The 22518-nt window shown below is 43.3% G+C and overlaps 1 protein-coding gene across 2 annotated transcripts in view; it reads left to right on the plus strand.

Annotated features, from left to right (window-relative positions):
- LOC133578156 (inactive dipeptidyl peptidase 10-like) overlaps positions 1 to 22518 on the plus strand; it is a 140949-nt gene that overhangs the window by 18248 nt on the left and 100183 nt on the right. The window contains exon 1 of one of the 2 annotated variants that reach the window (XM_061932350.1): positions 8788 to 9089. The exons of the other annotated variant lie outside the window; for it this stretch is intronic. Within the exon in view, the coding sequence (XP_061788334.1) occupies positions 9060 to 9089 (30 nt within the window). The 5' untranslated portion in view covers positions 8788 to 9059. Of the gene's footprint in view, positions 1 to 8787; positions 9090 to 22518 lie in introns of those variants that run through there. 2 annotated transcript variants of the gene reach the window in all.

Below are 22518 nucleotides of genomic sequence, written 5' to 3' on the forward strand. Positions count from 1 at the left end.
TATATATATATATATATATATATATATATATATATATATATATATATATATTATTAAATATACATACATATATCTATATAAATAAGAGAAATACTTGAATTTCAGTGTTCATTTATTTACACATATACACACACATAACACTCATCTACTCATTGTTGGGTTAAGGGTTGAATTGTCCATCCTTGTTCTATTCTCTGTCACTATTTTTCAAACCATGCTGAACACCCTCTCTGATGATGCATTCTGATTCGTCTCCTTGTTGTGTGAGCAGTTGTGCACTCTTTAAAAGCCGTAGATGTTATTGTCACATATGCATGTACAGTAGGTGGCAGTATTGTCCTGTTTAAGAGTGTCACAACATTGCTGTTTACGGCAGACGAACTGCTTTACGGTAGACGAAAACGTGACTGCTGTTGTCGTGTGTTGTTGCCGCGCTGGGAGGACGTTAATGAAACTGCCTAACAGTAAACCCACATAAGAAACCAAGAACTCGCCCTCCATCATTCTACAGTTATAACGTGATTGGGCAGGCACGCTGTTTTATTGTGGGAAAGCGGACGTGAAAACAGGCTGTCGACACGTCACTCAGGTCCACCTGAATTTCGGGAGATTTTCGGGAGAAAATTTGTCCCGGGAGGTTTTCGGGAGAGGCGCTGAATTTCAGGAGTCTCCCGGGAGGGTTGGCAAGTATGCCCGGGTCTGATGTACAATTTCTGAACATGCTACAATGCAACGACAACAACACACAAACATTGACTTTTCTACCTCCTTGTCCTCGTACAGTGTGTTCATTTTTGGAATCCGCAGCTCTCGGGTCAACGTGAGCCTCCTCATGACTGGCAAAGTGGCTGCATTTAAGTAGCACATCACTAGAGGGCGGTGTTGCGCGGACGGGTCAATTGGATTTCTGATTCTCTTCTGCTGCACACATGTAAATGCATGCACACTTTTCCATCCAAGGACAAATAAAAGCTTTTTTTTCCATGATCAGTAATGAGCCTTCTGTGATCCATGGCGAGTCTCCAGGCACTAATACGAAAAGGAGCAGACTGTGGGGATCATGAAAAGCTCTTATCATGATTGATGCCGGATTTTCTTTTTTTTTTTCATTCCGAAGAAGCCTGGAAAACAAAGATCGAGCGATGCAACGTTTCCAACCTGGCCAATCAACACGCTCCGTTACACTTTTAACCGTATGGCTGGTGAGGCACTGACTTATTATTGTGCTCTAATTCAGTGATACTGGAATTTATCCATCCATCCATCCATCTTCTTCCGCTTATCCGAGGTCGAGTCGCGGGGGCAGCAGCTTAAGCAGGGAAGCCCAGACTTCCCTCTCCCCAGCCACTTCGTCCAGCTCTTCCTGTGGGACCCCGAGGCGTTCCCAGGCCAGCCGGGAGACATAGTCTTCCCAACGTGTCCTGGGTCTTCCCCGCGGCCTCCTACCGGTGGGACGTGCCCTAAACACCTCCCTAGGGAGGCGTTCGGGTGGCATCCTGACCAGATGCCCGAACCACCTCATCTGGCTCCTCTCGATGTGGAGGAGCAGCGGCTTTACTTTGAGCTCCTCCCGGATGGCAGAGCTTCTCACCCTATCTCTAAGGGAGAGCCCCGCCACCCGGCGGAGGAAACTCATTTCGGCCGCTTGTACCCGTGATCTTGTCCTTTCGGTCATAACCCAAAGCTCATGACCATAGGTGAGGATGAGAACGTAGATCGACCGGTAAATTGAGAGCTTTGCCTTCCGGCTCAGCTCCTTCTTCACCACAACGGATCGATACAGCGTCCGCATTACTGAAGACGCCGCACCGATCCGCCTGTCGATCTCACGATCCACTCTTCCCCCACTCGTGAACAAGACTCCGAGGTACTTGAACTCCTCCACTTGGGGCAAGATCTCCTCCCCAACCCGGAGATGGCACTCTACCCTTTTCCGGGCGAGAACCATGGACTCGGACTTGGAGGTGCTGATTCTCATCCCAGTCGCTTCACACTCAGCTGCGAACCGATCCAGTGAGAGCTGAAGATCCTGGCCAGATGAAGCCATCAGGACCACATCATCTGCAAAAAGCAGAGACCTAATCCTGCAGCCACCAAACCAGATCCCCTCAACGCCTTGACTGCGCCTAGAAATTCTGTCCATAAAAGTTATGAACAGAATCGGTGACAAAGGGCAGCCTTGGCGGAGTCCAACCCTCACTGGAAACGTGTCCGACTTACTACCGGCAATGCGGACCAAGCTCTGGCACTGATCATACAGGGAGCGGACTGCCACAATCAGACAGTCCGATACCCCATACTCTCTGAGCACTCCCCACAGGACTTCCCGAGGGACACGGTCGAATGCCTTCTCCAAGTCCACAAAACACATGTAGACTGGTTGGGCAAACTCCCATGCACCCTCAAGGACCCTGCCGAGAGTATAGAGCTGGTCCACAGTTCCACGACCAGGACGAAAACCACACTGTTCCTCCTGAATCCGAGGTTCGACTATCCGGCGTAGCCTCCTCTCCAGTACACCTGAATAGACCTTACCGGGAAGGCTGAGGAGTGTGATCCCACGATAGTTAGAACACACCCTCCGGTTCCCCTTCTTCTGGAATTTAGATTTTTTTTTTTACCACATACAAATGGTAAATGAGTTGTACTTGTATAGCGCATTTTCTACCTTCAAGGTACTCAAAGCGCTTTGACACTATTTCCACATTCACCCATTCACACACACTGATGGCGGGAGCTAACCACCACCCATCAGGAGCAAGGGTGAAGTGTCTTGCTCAAGGACACAACGGATGTGACGAGGTTGGTAGACGGTGGGGATTGAACCAGGAACCCTCAGGTTGCTGGCACTGCCACTCTCCCAACTTCACTCCACATACCGCCTCAAACAACACTAGGCTCACCATTGTGAACAACAGTACAATACAGTAGCATAGTAGGCCTAAGTATTCATTAAAAACCAGGCAGAGGTTTAAATTGACAATTTTATGTATTTTTGTTTTATTTTTGGCCACACAGCAACACTGTGTTTGAATATAGGAAAATAAAACAGTTTTTTTCAAGAGATTCTTTGGTGGAGCCCGCTTACCACTAGTGGTGCATGTACCACAGTTTCAGAATCACTGCTCTAATTAATGTTGGTAGAGGTTGCTCTGTTAGAGGATAGCAAGATAAAGGCTACCACAGTGTATATGTTTTTGTTTTGTTTTACTTTTGTAGCTGTATGTAGAAATGGCTGGTTGCATCAGCTCTGCTCTTTTAATGTCTTTAATGTCCTTTGTGTTCTTTGATGTTTCCCTCTTACACACATGCTTATGTGTGCTATGGCTATGAGTTTTTTCCCCCCTTGGCCTCAGTTTGGACCCCCTCTATAGGGGCCCAGGCTTAGACTTTTTCTCCCCCCAGCGTTGACCTGTTTCTCACCTTTTTTGTAAGGGGCGCCGGAAGTTGGCAGACCCGTCAGCGATCCTGTTCTGTCTCCCTGTAATGTTTGATCCTGTTCTGTCTCCCTGTAATGTTTGATCCTGTTCTTGAATGGGATTGTGCTGAAAATCTTGATTTCCCCTCGGGGATTATTAAAGTACTTCTGATTCTGAAAAACAAGACCGCAATCCACTTTACGCTGTACATCTCAAGAGTCTTATAACTTGGTACCTGACACACTGAAATGCTAACTGCTAGCACGCTAACAGTTAGCATTTCAGTACAGCTTGTGCATTTCCCCGTTCACATCATACTTGCCAACCTTGAGACCTCCAATTTCGGGAGGTGGGGGTGGGGGTGGGGAGGGGGGGCGTGGTTGGGGGTGGGGCGCAGTTGGGGGAGTGGTTAAGAGGGGAGGAGTATATTTACAGCTAGAATTCACCAAGTCAAGTATTTCATATATATATATATATATATATATATATATATATATATATATATATATATATATATATATATATATATATATATACATATGTATCCCCCCGCGGCCACGAAGGGAATAAGCGGTACAAAATGGATGGATATATATATATATATATATATATATATATATATATATAAAAATAAATTAAATACTTGAATTTCAGTGTTCATTTATTTACACATATACACACACGTAACACTCATCTACTCATTGTTGAGTTAAGGGTTGAATTGTCCATCCTTGTTCTATTCTCTGTCACTATTTTTCTAACCATGCTGAACACCCTCTCTGATGATGCATTGCTGTGTGGCACGCACAAAAGTGCTTTCATCAAATGCACTAGATGGCAGTATTGTCCTGTTTAAGAGTGTCACAACATTGCTGTTTACGGCAGACAAACTGCTTTACGGTAGACGAAAACGTGACTGCTGTTGTTGTGTGTTGTTACCGCGTTGGGAGGACGTTAATGAAACTGCCTAACAATAAACCCACATAAGAAACTAAGAACTCGCCCTCGATCATTCTACAGTTATAATGATTGGGCAGGCACGTTGTTTATATTGTGGGAAAGCGGACTCTGGTCCGCATGGAGCTGGAGGGGGCGTGGCTTCCAGCTCCGCCTGAATTTTGGGAGATTTTCGGGAGAAAATTTGTCCCGGGAGGTTTTCGGGAGAGGCGCTGAATTTCGGGAGTCTCCCGGAAAATCCGGGAGGGTTGGCAAGTATGGTTCACATGCATTGACTCTCGAAATTTCATATTTTAGTTGTTATCATAATTATTTTTCCTCATTTATTTACGATTTATATTTAAAGTACTGTATTTTACGGACCATAGGGCGCACATATTGGACCCTGCCTCTTAAAAGAATCTGATTCGAGAATCGTTGGAAACCGGAATCAAAAGAAAGAAGGATAATCCGAACCGGAATCGTCCATTTTAATGCCCAGCTCTACGTAAGAGTAATCACTACTCTGTATTAAATGTATTACATTAAATTATTTATGTATCAATATTTGGCATTTGAAAAACCTAATGGGCTTGTTTCATCACAGCACCATGTGCTGGATCATTCTGAACAGTTTTCCAAAGTGGCCCACAGGCATGTGATTTTTCTGTCTATAGTCGGAAAGCCGTCTTTTTGATCTGTGAAAAATTATTTTTTTCCGTTTTCCTTCGTTTTTTCCGACCTACAATGTGTGTTAAAATCTTGATCCGTCTCTTTGCCATACTTGCCAACAAACATGGTTTCCCTGTAACGAGCATGGTTTTTGATAATCCAGTGGCAAAAACTATGTTTTTCCATTAAAAATTATTAACTTATAAATCGAAGCTACGTAGCGTGTGCCGCGAGATACAGTCTGGTGTGCCGTGGTAGAAAAACACTGATCGAGTGGAAGACCAATCAATTGGCTCGTATAGGATAGGATAGGTCTTTATTGTCATTGCACAAGTACAACGAAACTTTGTTTTCAGCACAAACCCGTTCAAGACTAGACAAACAAACAGTGTACAGGGTTACAGCACAGGAACGCTGATGGGTCGCCACAAGGCGCCCCGTAAAAGATGTGGGAAAAGGTAAAACGCTGCGGAAGGATGAGTAAAAAAATACAATCTAGACTGGAAAAAAACTCCATCTCGAGATATCTAGCAACAGGGGGGAGGGTGTGGGGGGGCCATGGTGGGAGGCCGCAGCTCTCAGGCGCTGACCATCCTTCCATCACCCCTATGGGATTTGCGTTGAGGGCATTGGATTGGGGGTGGGGTATGTGTGTGTGGAGTATATTTTTTTGTGTGTCTTTGTTCCGTGGCCTTGATGTCTTGCGGCAGATAAGTCCAAAGTCAACAACAACAGGTGTGTGTCCATGAGAGACAAGAAGGGAGTTTGTTGTGTCTTCGCCGCACTGTCCTTCGGGAGAGTCTCCAAGCTAGGGAAACAATCCAAGTTCGAATGTTTTGTATGAGAGTGAAAATAAAATTTGCTTTTCACTCTAAATTGTCTATGACTGGTCCTCAAATTCATCCTGCGGGGCAGACAGTCCGATGTGATCCAAAATCACAAGAGTGTCCACAGTTCTTCCTGCATCCTCCAATCATTTGTGGCAGCTTTGGGCTACTTTGAAGTCTGCCAGCAACTTCCAATTTGTGGACAAACCAGAGCAACGCTTACTCCAATCAGCAGATGTCCTGTTGTCATAATTCCGAATAGGTAGATATCTTCACGTCCTCGACTGGAAAGGGTCGCCAGGCACGCGGCACTCCTTCTTCTCCCAAGAGTCCGTCGCGTAAAAGCAACAACCGCTCCGTCACGACAAGCAGGTTTCCCCAAACCCAAGATCTTGTCAATTTTGTTGAGGGCAGTTAAATAGTTCCAATGTTTAGATTTGGAGAGCATCAGTGCAAAAATAGGCAACAAAAAAGTTAAGACAAGACAAAGAAGCCAAGTACCCTGCCTTCAGCTGCCGCCCAGCTCACAATGCACCCGACCTCTATGGCCCCTCCCATGAGTGGTGAGTTTATTGGAGGGGTGACCCACGTTGCCTCTTCGGGCTGTGCCCGGCCGGGCCCCATGGGGACAGGCCCGGCCACGAGGCGCTCGCCATCGTGCCCCAACTCCGACCCTGGCTCCAGAGGGGGGCCCCGGTGACCCGCGTCCGGGCAAGGGAAATCTGAGTCCGTGTTGTTGCATTCCTATAGAAGTCTTCGAGCTGCTCTTTGTCTGATGTCTTTCCCATCCTCACCTATGGTCATGAGCTTTGGGTTATGACCATTGGGGACAGCGTGGCGAAGTTGGGAGAGTGGCCGTGCCAGCAATCTGAGGGTTACTGGTTCAATCCCCACCTTCTACCATCCTAGTCACGTCCGTTGTGTCCTTGAGCAAGACATTTCACTCTTGCTCCTGATGGGCCAGGTTAGCGCCGTGCATGGCAGCTCCCGCCATCAATGTGTGAATGTGTGAATGTGTGTGTGTGAATGGGTGAATGTGGAAATAGTGTCAAAGGGCTTTGAGTTCCTTAAAAATGGTAGAAAAGCGCTATACAAGTACAACCAATTTACCATTTACCATGACCAAAAGGACAAGATCAAGGGTACACGGCCGAAATTAGCTCTCCCTTAGAGATAGGGTGAGAAGCTCTGCCATCCGGGAGGAGCTCAAAGTCGAGAGGAGTCAGATGAGGTGGTTTGGGCATCTGGTCAGGATGCCACCCGAACGCCTCCCTAGGGAGGTGTTGAGGGCACGTCCGACCGGTACGGGGTAGACCCAGGACAGCTCTCAATTTACCGGTCGATCTACGTTCCCATCCTCACCTATGGTCATGAGCTTTGGGTTATGACCGAAAGGACAAGATCACGGGTACAAGCGGCCGAAATGAGTTTCCTCCGCCGGGTGGCGGGGCTCTCCCTTAGAAATAGGGTGAGAAGCTCTGCCATCCGGGAGGAGCTCAAAGTCGAGAGGAGTCAGATGAGGTGGTTCGGGCATCTGGTCAGGATGCCACCCGAACGCCTCCCTAGGGAGGTGTTGAGAGCATGTCCGACCGGTAGGAGGCCACGGGGAAGACCCAGGACAGCTCTCAATTTACCGGTCGATCTATGTTCCCATCCTCACCTATGGTCATGAGCTTTGGGTTATGACCGAAAGGACAAGATCACAGGTACAAGCGGCTGAAATGAGTTTCCTCCGCCGGGTGGCGGGGCTCTCCCTTAGAGATAGGGTGAGAAGCTCTGCCATCCGGGAGGAGCTCAAAGTCGAGAGGAGTCAGATGAGGTGGTTTGGGCATCTGGTCAGGATGCCACCCGAACGCCTCCCTAGGGAGGTGTTGAGAGCATGTCCGACCGGTAGGAGGCCACGGGGAAGACCCAGGACAGCTCTCAATTTACCGGTCGATCTATGTTCCCATCCTCACCTATGGTCATGAGCTTTGGGTTATGACCGAAAAGACAAGATCACAGGTACAAGCGGCTGAAATGAGTTTCCTCCACCGGATGGCGGGTCCCTCCCTTAGAGATAGGGTGAGAAGCTCTGCCATCCGGGGGGAGCCGCTGCTCCTCCACATGGAGAGGAGCCAGATGAGGTGGTTCGAGCATCTGGTCAGAATGCCACCCGAACGCCTTCCTAGGGAGGAGTTTAGGGCACGCCCAACCGGTAGGAGGCCACGGGGAAGACCCAGGACACGTTGGGAAGACTATGTCTCCCGGCTGGCCTGGGAACGCCTCGGGATCCCCCGGGAAGATTTGGACGAAGTGGCCGGGGAGAGGGAAGTCTGGGCTTCTCTGCTTAGGCTGCTGCCCCTGCGACCCGACCTCGGATAAGCGGAAGAAGATGGATGGATGGAAGACAAAGAAGCAAGCAGTCGAGATAAGGGAGAGGAAAGCTGAGCGTCCGCCCTCGATGAGTGCCAGTGAGAAAAGATGGTTAAACAAAGATACCTATATTGTTTGTTTTTTGAGCCAACTAAGTGAAATTGGATTATCACCTGGCGGTTTGAATTGCCAGAACGTACTTGGGACAAATTGTCCCCCGCCCTGTCCCTCTGCTGCGAATAATTCATTTGTCAAATTGGATCTTATATCCCTCTCAAGTTCACGGTCTCCTTCAGTGCAGCAGAACCTTTTATTCTAATAGGGACAATTAGTCGGAGCACATTGGGTGGACCTTGAACTCCTGCTGTGAGTATGAATTGCCGTCGCAGTCTTGATCACGACAGCTCGTGCATTCTCTCTGAACAGCTAGGTTTTTTTGGTTGTATTCTTAGGTATCCAGCTGCAAATAGCAAACCTAAAGAGGAGGTGATTACTGTCTCAACTATGAAATGTAGTAACTTCAGCTCAAAAGGGCCCTCGCCAGGCAAATCCCCCCCTGACAGAGAATTAGACTAGTGGACTGATGGCGCCAAGTGAAACTGGGTTGACTCATTTTACTAATGAATGACACCATTTTAGGTAGTAAAAGCAGCGCGGAGCAGGACGGTTTGTGCTGTGTGTTTACTGAGGGGGAGAGGATCGCTCGCTAGATGCCAGTGGTGAGAGCGGGAGAGCTTTTTACTTGCCTTTTCTTTTTTTTTTGTTGGTTGTTGTCATCCTTGTTTTGAGCTTGTTTGAACGGAGGGGAGGCAGAGCTTGTTGCTTTCAGACCAGGTGCTTGGAAGTCGAGATGATGGAGCCGGAGCTGAGATACCTGGAGGTGAGGCGTCACTCTTTTATTCTTGAACTAAAAGTGTATCTCATTTTACATGCAATGTTTTTTTTTTTAGGGTTAGGGTTAGGGTTAGGGTCAAAATATGTGGAGGACTCCACCAAAACAAGGTCAAAAAACAAGTACCTGTGATGACTATATTACCATTATTTGTACAAGTGAAATCTAAAAGACAATAAAATGGGAATCATTTTTACTTAAATCTGGCATATGGGAAATGTACAGCATATCGATTTAATGTGCAAATGGATGGATTGAACTTTAACGTCATTGCGCTTAAAAAGTAGAAGGATATTACATTTTGAGTACAAACCGTGGATATATTTTTAGAGCTAATTAAGTAAAGTTCAAGTTAAAGTACCAATGATTGTCTCACACGCACACTAGGTGTGGTGAAATGTGTCCTCTGCATTCGACCCATCCCCTTGTTCACCCCCTGGGAGGTGAGGGGAGCAGTGAGCAGCAGCGGTGGCCACGCCCGAGAATCATTTTTAGTGATTTAACCCCCAATTCCAACCCTTGATGCTGAGTGCCAAGCAGGGAGGTAATGGCTCCCATTTTTATAGTCTTTGGTATGACTCGGCCGGGGTTTGAACTCACTCGGGACCCGGGGTGGACCGCTCGCCTGTGCATCGGTTGGGGACGTCTCTGCGCTGCTGACCTGTCTCCGCTCGGGATGGTCCCCTGCTGGCCCCACTATGGACTGGACTCTCACTATTATGTTAGATCCACTATGGACTGGACTCTCACACTATTATGTTAGATCCACTATGGACTGGACTCTCACACTATTATGTTAGATCCACTATGGACTGGACTCTCACTATTATGTTAGATCCACTATGGACTGGACTCTCACTATTATGTTAGATCCACTATGGACTGGACTCACACTATTATGCTAGATCCACTATGGACTGGACTCTCACTAATACATTAGATCCACTATGGACTGGACTCTCACTATCATGTTAGATCTACTATGGACTGGACTCTCACACTATTATGTTGGATCCACTATGGACTGGACTCTCACACTATTATGTTAGATCCACTATGGACTGGACTCTCACTATTATGTTAGATCCACTATGGACTGGACTTTCACAATATTATGCTAGATCCACTCGACGTCCATTGCACCGGTCGCCCTAGGTCACATCTGCGGTCTTCTCCAAGGTTTCTCATTGTCATCCCACTGGGTTGAGTTTTTCCTTGTCCTGATGTGGGATCTGAACCGAGGATGTCGTTGTGGCTTATGCAGCCCTTTGAGACACTTGTGATTTAGGGCTGTATAAATAAACATTGATTAAACCTACAGATCTCAGGGCTGACACTCTAACCACTGGGCCACTGAGTAGTTTCCCATGAGTACACTTTGTGCTTAAATCTTATATCCGCAAGTAAACTCTTGTGCTTTACCTTGCAGACGTTGGAATGTGGATTGGGAGTATGATGTACTCCCTTTTTTTACCTTATCTGTATTACAACAATGAGGCTGTATTCCTTTCTGGGCAGGGAGTTGTTTTCGTACTCAATAAGCTGTCTCTTCCCGTTTTGATTTTCAGACCTCTTCTAGATGGTCTCCTAAAGCTTTAGTAAAACTTGTTAATATTCCTATTCTGTCTCGATGGTCCTTCTTACTCAACATATATGTCATCCGAAAGAATTTGGGATTGACCAGTGACTTGAGAGGAAGACTGGTCTGACGCAACAAAACCCATCCAAGAACAGACACAGTTACAAGGTGGATAGAACGGAAACACCAATCGTGTCGCCACATGGGCGGCACCCCGTAGAAAAGGGAGGAAGCATGGTAAACATGGAGGTAAAGGAGGAGAAAAAAGCAAGTCCCAAACAAAATTCCTTAGTGGAGTTAGTTAGAGACCAGAAAAAATTGTCGAACAGTTTAAGAACAACATTTCTCAATGAGCTATTGCAAGGGATTTCACCATCTACGGTCCGTAATATCATCAAGAGTTTCAGAGAATCTGGAGAAATCACTGCACGTAAGCAATGATATTACGGACCTTGGATCCCTCTGGCGGTACTGCATCAAAAAAACGACATCAGCATGTAAAGGATATCACCACATGGGCTCAGGAACATTTCAGAAAACCACGGTCAGTAAAAACAGTTTGTCGCTACATCTGTAAGTGCGAAGTTAAAACTCTACTATGCAAGGCGAAAGCCATTTATCAACAACACCCAGAAACGCCGCCAGTTTAGCTGGGCCCAAGCTCATCTAAGATGGACTGATACAAAGTGGAAAAGTGTTCTGTGATCTGACAAGTCCACACTTCAAATAGTTTTTGGAAAATGTGGACGACTTGAACTCCGGACCAAAGAGGAAAAGAACCATCCGGGTTGTTGTACGTGCAAAGTTGAAAAGCCAGCATCTGTGATGGTATGGGGGTGTATTAGTGCCCAAGACATGGGTAACTTACACATCTGTGAAGGCACCATTAATGCTGAAAGGTACATACAGGTTTTGGAGCAACATATATTGCCATCCAAGCAACGTTACCATGGACGCCCCTGCTTATTTCAGCAAGACAATGCCAAGCCTGTCTCCCATTGAATGTGTGGTGCATTATGAAGCCTAAAATACCACAACGAAGACCCCGGACTGTTGAACAACTTAAGCTTTACATCAAGCAAGAATGGGAAAGAATTCCACTTCAAAAATGTGTCTCCTCAGCAGAGGTGGGTAGAGTAGCCAGAAATTGTACTCAAGTAAGAGTACTGTTACTTTAGAGATGTATTACTCAAGTAAAAGTAAGGAGTAGTCCCCCAAATATTTACTTGAGTAAAAGTAAAAAAATATGTTGTAAAAAAACTACTCAAATACTGAGTAACTGATGAGTAACATACACACATATATCATATATATATATATATATATATATATATATATATATATATATATATATATATATACACACACACACATATATACATATATATATATATATATATATATATATATATATATATATATATATATATATATATATATATATATACATAGATATATACAGTATATAATTAATTTATTTTTTTTTGCCGTTTTTGTTTACATGTTAATAGTGTTTTAATGAATATACATGCATGTTTAACACATATAGATTCCTTTCTTTCATGAAGACAAGAATATAAGTTGGTGTATTACCTGATTCTGATGACTTGCATTGATAGGAATCAGACAGTAGTGATGACAAACGTCCACGTTTTCAAATGGAGGAGAAAAAAAGTGCCTCCTTTCTGTCTAATACCACATGAAAGTGATTGGTTTTTGGCATCTTATATGTCCAGCTTCCATATTCGTTTTTATACACTTTACAAGAAATACATTGGCGGCAAACTCCGTAGCTTGCTAGCTTGTTTGCGCAGGCTTTCGGAGACTCTTATTTTGAAAGCGCAGGCGCGATGGAGCGGCACTTTTATTGTGAAGACAGGAACTGTGCAGTCAGTCTTTAGGCTTACGGTTGAAATAAAAAATGGTCTTTTTTCCTTCACACTTTTGATTGATTGATTGGAACTTGTATTAGTAGATTGCACAGTACAGTACATATTCCGTACAATTGACCACTAAATGGTAACACCCCAATAAGTTTTTCAACTTGTTTAAGTCAGGTCATGTGACCGCCTGGCTCTGTTTGATTGGTCCAACGTCACCAGTGACTGCATCTGATTGGTGGAACGGAGTGAACGTCACCAGTGACTGTATTTGTTGAAACGCAGGCACTATGAAGGTCTGTCTGACAGACCAAAACAAACAAAGCGTGCATTAACAGATCGATAAAAATTAGTAGCGAGTAGCGAGCTGAATGTAGATAAAAGTAGCGGAGTAAAAGTAGCGTTTCTTCTCTATAAATATACTCAAGTAAAAGTAAAAGTATGTTGCATTAAAACTACTCTTAGAAGTACAATTTATCCCAAAAGTTACTCAAGTAGATGTAACGGAGTAAATGTAGCGCGTTACTACCCACCTCTGCTCCTCAGTTCCCAAAACTTTACTGAGTGTTGTTAAAAGGAAAGGCCATGTAACACAGTGGTGAACATGCTCCTGTGACAACTTTGTTGCAATGTGTGGCTGCAATTAAATTCCAAGTTAATGTTTATTTGCAAAAAAAAAAAAGAAGTTTCTCAGTGTGAACATGAAATATCTTGTCTTTGCAGTCTATTCAATTGAATATAAGTTGAAAAGCATTTGCCCTGTTTGAGTGTTTACAAACATCTAGTTCTGCACGGCCACGTTACAGGTGGCTCAACTGTGTTTCAATGGGATTTGAAGTGGTGCACACTTGAGTTTGCACACACTCTGAACGGGCCTTTGTGTTGAGCAGAACATTTATTTTTTGCAACGCGGCTCAAAGAATACAGTGTGAAGTGCCACTTGGTTTTATGCTAAGAGAAACAAAGGTAAATTGTCATATCTGAGTGGTTTTGTACATCGTCCTAGTTTCTTGACTCCTTTTCTGGGATGTGATCCCAACATATAATCTTCTCAGCGAGCTGACGCTCAACCTCAAGCTCCTTCTATGCATGGCTTCCAAAACATTTCTCCAACAGCAAGTTGTATAAATGTGGTCCAATGTGGGCAGTTGGGAATTTTCAGGTAAGCACAGTAAGTCTACACCATGGGTGTCAAACTCTGGCCCGCGGGCCAAATTTGGCCCGCCGTGCAATTTCCCTTGGCCCTTGAGGCGATATCAAATTAAGACTAAAGTTGGCCCGCCGATCCTCCCGGGAGTCTTCTGGGAGTCTTCCAAACGCCAGCCAGCCAGCCAAACGAGTGCTGGCCCAGTCACATAACATGTGCGGCTTCTGCACGCACACACATTAGAATGCAACGCATACTTCATCAACAGCGATACAGGTTACACTGAGAGTAGCCGAAAAAAAACCTTTAACACTGTTAGAAATATACGCCACACTGTGAATCCACACCAGACCACTAACTCTTCCGGGACGGTGGGGGGGGGGGGGGGGGTTGGTGGTAGCGGGAGTGTATTTTGTAGCGTCCCGGAAGAGTTAGTGCTGCAAAGGATTCTGGGTATTTGTTCTGTTGTGTTTATGTTTTGTTACGGTGCGGATGTTCTCCCGAAATGTGTTTGTCATTCTTGTTTGGTGTGGATTCACAGTGTGGCGTACATTTCTAACAGTGTTAGAGTTATTTATACTGGCACCCTCAGTGTAACCTGTATCGCTGTTGATGAAGTATGCGTTGCATTCGCTCGTGTGTGCGTACAGAAGCCGCACATATCTTGTGACTGGGTCTGAACGATGTTAGAAAGGATGAAAAGCGGACATGACGATAGCTCGTAGAGTACGTTAAAGGTTAATTTGTTCAACCTTGGCCCGCGGCTTTGTTCAGTTTTAAATTTTGGCCCACTCTGTATTTGAGTTTGACACCCCTGGTCTACACTGTAGTCGATAAGCTTCTTCTTTTTCCTCTATCTTCTTGTTATGGGACATTCATCCTCTGTTGCCATTTCTAATATAAAGTAATGTAAAGTTCTTACTTATATCTCGCTATGGAAGCGCTAAAAACTACCATTGTAGTGAGTTTACATTATTCACCCACAGAACTTTAGTTATAGGAGAGTTCCGGTCGGACGGTTTTTCACGGGACACATTTAAGGCGTTCTTGTTGCACTAGTGAGCCACATAATAGTGTGAGAGTCCAGTCCATAGTGGATCTAACAAAATATTGTGAGAGTCCACTCCATAGTGGATCTAACATAATATTGTGAGAGTCCAGTGCATAGTGGATCTAACATTATAGTGTGAGAGTCCAGTCCATAGTGGATCTAACATAATAGTGTGAGAGTCCAGTCCATAGTGGATCTAACATAATAGTGTGAGAGTCCAGTCCATAGTGGATCTAACACAATAGTGAGAGAGTCCAGTCCATAGTGGATCTAACATAATATTGTGAGAGTCCAGTCCATAGTGGATCTAACAAAATATTGTGAGAGTCCACTCCATAGTGGATCTAACATAATATTGTGAGAGTCCAGTGCATAGTGGATCTAACATTATAGTGTGAGAGTCCAGTCCATAGTGGATCTAACATAATAGTGTGAGAGTCCAGTCCATAGTGGATCTAACATAATAGTGTGAGAGTCCAGTCCATAGTGGATCTAACACAATAGTGAGAGAGTCCAGTCCATAGTGGATCTAACATAATATTGTGAGAGTCCAGTCCATAGTGGATCTAACAAAATATTGTGAGAGTCCACTCCATAGTGGATCTAACATAATATTGTGAGAGTCCAGTGCATAGTGGATCTAACATTATAGTGTGAGAGTCCAGTCCATAGTGGATCTAACATAATAGTGTGAGAGTCCAGTCCATAGTGGATCTAACATAATAGTGTGAGAGTCCAGTCCATAGTGGATCTAACATAATAGTGAGAGTCCAGTCCATAGTGGATCTAACATAATAGTGTGAGAGTCCAGTCCATAGTGGATCTAACAAAATATTGTGAGAGTCCACTCCATAGTGGATCTAACATAATATTGTGAGAGTCCAGTGCATAGTGGATCTAACATTATAGTGTGAGAGTCCAGTCCATAGTGGATCTAACATAATAGTGTGAGAGTCCAGTCCATAGTGGATCTAACATAATAGTGTGAGAGTCCAGTCCATAGTGGATCTAACACAATAGTGAGAGAGTCCAGTCCATAGTGGATCTAACATAATATTGTGAGAGTCCAGTCCATAGTGGATCTAACATAATAGTGAGAGTCCAGTCCATAGTGGATCTAACATAATAGTGAGAGTCCCGTCCATAGTGGATCTAACATAATAGTGAGAGTCCAGTCCATAGTGGATCTAACATACTGTAATAGTGAGAGTCCAGTCCATAGTGGATCTAACATACTGTAATAGTGAGTCTAGTCCATAGTGGATCTAACATAATAGTGTGAGAGTCCAGTCCATAGTGGATCTAACATACTGTAATAATGAGAGTCCAGTCCATAGTGGATCTAACATACTGTAATAGTGAGTCTAGTCCATAGTGGATCTAACATAATAGTGTGAGAGTCCTGTCCATAGTGGATCTAGCATTATATTGTGAGAGTCCAGTCCATAGTGGATCTAACATAATAGTGTGAGAGTCCAGTCCATAGTGGATCTAACATAATAGTGAGAATCCAGTCCATAGTGGATCTAACATAATAGTGTGAGAGTCCAGTCCATAGTGGATCTAACATAATATTGTGAGAGTCCAGTCCATAGTGGATCTAACATAATAGTGAGAGTCCAGTCCATAGTGGATCTAACATACTGTAATAGTGAGAGTCCAGTCCATAGTGGATCTAACATACTGTAATAGTGAGTCTAGTCCATAGTGGATCTAACATAATAGTGTGAGAGTCCAGTCCATAGTGGATCTAACATACTGTAATAATGAGAGTCCAGTCCATAGTGGATCTAACATACTGTAATAGTGAGTCTAGTCCATAGTGGATCTAACATAATAGTGTGAGAGTCCAGTCCATAGTGGATCTAGCATTATATTGTGAGAGTCCAGTCCATAGTGGATCTAACATAATAGTGTGAGAGTCCAGTCCATAGTGGATCTAACATAATAGTGAGAATCCAGTCCATAGTGGATCTAACATAATAGTGTGAGAGTCCAGTCCATAGTGGATCTAACATAATATTGTGAGAGTCCAGTCCATAGTGGATCTAACATAATAGTGAGAGTCCAGTCCATAGTGGATCTAACATAATAGTGAGAGTCCAGTCCATAGTGGATCTAACATAATATTGTGAGAGTCCAGTGCATAGTGGATCTAGCATTATATTGTGAGAGTCCAGTCCATAGTGGATCTAGCATAATAGTGTGAGAGTCCAGTCCATAGTGGATCTAACATACTGTAATAGTGAGTCTAGTCCATAGTGGATCTAACATAATAGTGTGAGAGTCCAGTGCATAGTGGATCTAGCATTATATTGTGAGAGTCCAGTCCATAGTGGATCTAACATAATAGTGTGAGAGTCCAGTCCATAGTGGATCTAACATAATAGTGTGAGAGTCCAGTCCATAGTGGATCTAACATAATAGTGTGAGAGTCCAGTCCATAGTGGATCTAACACAATAGTGAGAGAGTCCAGTCCATAGTGGATCTAACATAATAGTGAGAGTCCAGTCCATAGTGGATCCAACATAATAGTGAGAGTCCAGTCCATAGTGGATCTAACATACTGTAATAGTGAGTCTAGTCCATAGTGGATCTAACATAATAGTGTGAGAGTCCAGTCCATAGTGGATCTAACATACTGTAATAGTGAGAGTCCAGTCCATAGTGGATCTAACATACTGTAATAGTGAGTCTAGTCCATAGTGGATCTAACATAATAGTGTGAGAGTCCAGTCCATAGTGGATCTAGCATTATATTGTGAGAGTCCAGTCCATAGTGGATCTAACATAATAGTGTGAGAGTCCAGTCCATAGTCGATCTAACATAATAGTGAGAATCCAGTCCATAGTGGATCTAACATAATATTGTGAGAGTCCAGTCCATAGTGGATCTAACATAATAGTGAGAGTCCAGTCCATAGTGGATCTAACATAATAGTGAGAGTCCACTCCAAAGTGGATCTAACATAATATTGTGAGAGTCCAGTCCATAGTAGATCTAACATAATAGTGTGAGAGTCCAGTCCATAGTGGATCTAACACAATAGTGAGAGTCCAGTCCATAGTGGATCTAACACAATAGTGAGAGTCCAGTCCGTAGTGGATCTAGCATAATAGTGTGAGAGTCCAGTCCATAGTGGATCTAACATAATAGTGTGAGAGTCCAGTCCATAGTGGATCTAACATAATATTGTGAGAGTCCAGTCCATAGTGGATCTAACATAATAGTGAGAGTCCAGTCCATAGTGGATCTAACATTATAGTGTGAGAGTCCAGTCCATAGTGGATCTAACATAATATTGTGAGAGTCCGGTCCATAGTGGATCTAGCATAATATTGTGAGAGTCCAGTCCATAGTGGATCTAACATAATAGTGAGAGTCCAGTCCATAGTGGATCTAACATAATAGTGTGAGAGTCCAGTCCATAGTGGATCTAACATAATATTGTGAGAGTCCAGTCCATAGTGGATCTAGCATAATAGTGTGAGAGTCCAGTCCATCGTGGATCTAACATAATATTGTGAGAGTCCAGTCCATAGTGGATCTAACATAATATTGTGAGAGTCCAGTCCATAGTGGATCTAACATAATAGTGAGAGTCCAGTCCATAGTGGATCTAACATAATAGTGAGAGTCCAGTCCATAGTGGATCTAACATAATATTGTGAGAGTCCAGTGCATAGTGGATCTAGCATTATATTGTGAGAGTCCAGTCCATAGTGGATCTAGCATAATAGTGTGAGAGTCCAGTACATAGTGGATCTAACATAATAGTGAGAGTCCGGTCCATAGTGGATCTAGCATAATATTGTGAGAGTCCAGTCCATAGTGGATCTAACATAATAGTGAGAGTCCAGTCCATAGTGGATCTAACATAATAGTGTGAGAGTCCAGTCCATAGTGGATCTAACATAATAGTGAGAGTCCAGTCCATAGTGGATCTAACATAATAGTGTGAGAGTCCAGTCCATAGTGGATCTAACATAATAGTGTCTGGTGCGCCCTATAGTCCAGAAAATACGGTACATATACAAGTGTATATAAACACAAAATGAGGTGACTTTTATAATCAAAGTATTGTACATGTGGAAAAGCTTGCTTCTCATGGGTTAGAGCTGGTACAAACTGAAAATACTGTGCTGCATTCAGGTGATAAATAAAGTAAGAGAATTCAAACGTGGCTCCCTTGTGGTTTGCAAATGTTTCTCTAATCAGTTTCTGACTTTAAGGTCACCTAAAGAGCATCCCACATCCAAACCACTGCTCTCAACTAAACTCCAGTGCTCTTCGCTCGGAGCCTTGTGGGTTTCCATCCTGACAGCGGGGTTAATTATTTTCCACCTGGCATCCCAGGTGGGAACACGTCCGTGATTAGATGGCAGGAGCGAACTCCTCACAAGTTGATGAGGAAAAAAAGTGACTTACCACTATTAAGAAGACTTTTTCTGTGTTCACATTCATGTTACACTTGCAAAAAGTCAGTGTTCAAAAACAAGAAAAAAAAATACAAAAATGAGGGGTATTTTATTTGAACTAAGCAAAATGATCTGCCAATAGAACAAGAACATTTGGCTTGTCAAGACTTTCCAAAACAAGTAAAATTAGCTAACCTTAATGAACCCAAAAATACCTTAAAATAAGTATATTCTCACTAATAACAAGTGTACTACTATATGAGTACGTGTTTTCTATTGTTTCATTGAAAATAAAACAGCAAAGTCCATTTGGCTGTCATCTGTTTTAATTATGAGACACAATTGTGTCAAAGTCATGTTTTTTTTGTTCATGCTTGAAATAAGAAATGATTCCTTTAAAAAAGTAGTTTTATACTTGTGAGTGTTGATGACACAGCTTTGCAACAGTTGATATTCTAGTTTCAAGCATGTTTTACTCAATATAGGTCATCAAATCTCAGCAACAAGCTGTAATATCTTACTGAGATCATTTAGGAGCAAAACCCTTAAAACAAGTAAAACACTCTAACATAAAATCTGCTTCGTGAGAAGAATGATCTTATCAGACAGAAAGTAAGCAAATATCACCCTTATTTGAGATATTTCATCTTACTTAGATTTCAGTTTTTGCAGTGTGCTGATGCAATTAATTTTTCGGACAACCTGTCACATTCACGTCGGATTGCGTTTCCTGGGTTGGTGTTTATTTCCTGTCATCGCTCTTATTTTGGTTCCATTTCCTGCTTGGCTCCCTGAGCGCTGTTTCCCCTCACCTGCTGCTGATTGGCAGCCTGGCCACACCTGTTGTCAATCAGCTGGCTGCTATTTATGCCTGCCTCGCCCTCCAGTCAGGGCTCGATGATTGGCTTCCTGGTATCCTGTTTGCCGTCTCCTGTTATCCTGGTTGCTGTTTTCCCTGCATTTCCTTTCGACATTAACCCTTGTGCAATGTTCATATTGTTGTTACTCAGCCAGCGTTTGTGGGTCTGATGGACCCGTTGCATTTTGTGGTTTTTAATGCCTCACAATCAAACACTTTTATGTTAAAATACTGAACAGATGTTTGTTTACCTTATCCCAAAAAACATCTGTTCAGTATTTTAACATAAAAGTGTTTGATTGTGAGGCATTAAAAGCCACAAAATGCAACGGGTCCATCAGACCCACAAACGCTGGCTGAGTAACAACAATATGAACGTTGCACGGAAAATTTCTCTGCCAGTTTCTGCATCCCACAGGGATTCTTCTTTTGGGTTTCTGCACCTGCGGTTCCCACACAAGGTTGCAACATTGTTTGTCAACACTGTCTGCTCTCATTTTCTCGCACATTTGACCCTCTGATGTTCTGTGTACCTACACTCTGACCTCCTCCTGTCTAGGCCTGCTGTTTGTGTGTATGTGTGTGTGTGTGTGTGTGTGTGTGTGTGTGTGTGTGTGTGTGTGTGTGTGTGTGTGGTACACAGAACATCAATTTCCACACTTCTATTAGCCCCGGGTCCAGTTGACCCGGACATCTTATATGTAATAGAAATGTGTAGGGGGGGTGTATGGTGTGTGGTCATTAAATATGTATTCTGATACATGTTCTTCACAGAAAAGTATCCAAAGTCAGTGAGTGTCAGTTTGAAAAATTCATTAATTGTATCATGTTTCTTTTAATAAAAAAATTAAAACGGGTCCCACAGACCCGAACACCACACAAGGGTTAAAGTCATGTTTTTCCTGCGCTACGCCTGCCATCTTTGCATCTTGGGCTTCACCACCAACAGATTATAACAGTTTGTCTTCGTGTTTATTATGATTCGATATGTTATGCATGTAACAGAGCTGTTGTGGTACTTTTGTCGTATGTCTTGACTGCAATGACAGTAAAGCTTTCCATATATTCGCAAATCTTTGCTGTGGTAATATCCAAGTTAATACTGCCACATCCTTCTTTTATAACTTGCTTTTGTGGAGGATGCATATATATTTAAGAGTTATTTATTTTTACATAGCCATGTTTAGAGTAGATGTGAATTAAAGTGAATTATATTTATATAGCGCTTTTCTCTAGTGACTCAAAGCGCTTTACATAGTGAAACCCAATATCTAAGTTACATTTTTAAACCAGTGTGGGTGGCACTGGGAGCAGGTGGGTAAAGTGTCTTGCCCAAGGACACAACGGCAGTGACTAGGATGGCAGAAGCGGGGATCGAACCTGCAACCCTCAAGTTGCTGGCACGGCCACTCTACCAACCGAGCTATACCGCCCCCAAGATGTAGATGGTACTTTTCCTTTTTACATTTGACTAGTTTCTCTTGTGTTCAGAGGTCTGTTTTGTGTCTTACATTGGAATGTGAAGACCTCCCTCGCTGGCTTCTTATCAGTGGTGCGAGGGGGAGATGGGGGTTTTCTTTGTGTGAAAAGAAGTTGGTTTTTCCCTTGGAATGTCAGATCAACTAGAGCAGCCGATATGAATGTATTGGTTAAGCTGATCTCCTAAAGCTTTGGTATAGGATTGAAAATATTCCAATTCTGTCTTGATGGTCCTTCTTACTCAGCATATATGTCATCAAAAGAATTTGGGATTGACCAGTAACTTAGATTCCCTTGGAGGAAGAACTGGTCTGACGCAACAATTTTTACTGAGTGCATGTTTTATTGATGTGACTAGACAGAAGTTATTGTACTGCTTAGCGATAATGATGAAGTGGACAAAAGTGCAACAAATGTCGATATACTTCTTTTTCTTCTTCTCAGAATGGCTCTCAAATGTTATGTTATGTCAGCAAAAGCGGTTAATGCATGTTGACGTTGACTTAAAGGGGTCATATTGTGATTTTTTTCCTACATTTAAAAAACTATCTTGTGTGCCAACCTCACTGGTTTTAGGTTTTGTAGGTGCAAGCTCGTACTTCTTCTATTGAGAGTAGCGCCGCCTTGATGCAGCATCGTCCAGGCTTTGAAACGTAAACTCTGCAAATAGTTTGGATCTACTGTTTACTATATCTTAAAGCCTTTAGTTTTTTAACCTGCATTGGTAGAAACATACACCGTATTTTCCTGACCATAGGGCGCACTGGATTATAAGGCGGACTTCTGATGAATGGTCTATTTTCGATCTTTTTTCATATATAAAGCACACTGGATTATAAGGAGCATTAAAACCTCTTAAGGCCCAAACTGTTTGTTTACATGCTTTTTTTTATTTCTCTTTGCTATTTGGGCTTATTGGAACCTAATTAGAATAAAAACTAAGAATCATATTTTGATATTATGTACTTAGTCCATAAGTACACAAACGTGTACTTCATGTGT

This window comes from Nerophis lumbriciformis, linkage group LG38 (assembly GCF_033978685.3).
Source record: "Nerophis lumbriciformis linkage group LG38, RoL_Nlum_v2.1, whole genome shotgun sequence".
Taxonomy (NCBI): Eukaryota; Metazoa; Chordata; class Actinopteri; order Syngnathiformes; family Syngnathidae; genus Nerophis; species Nerophis lumbriciformis.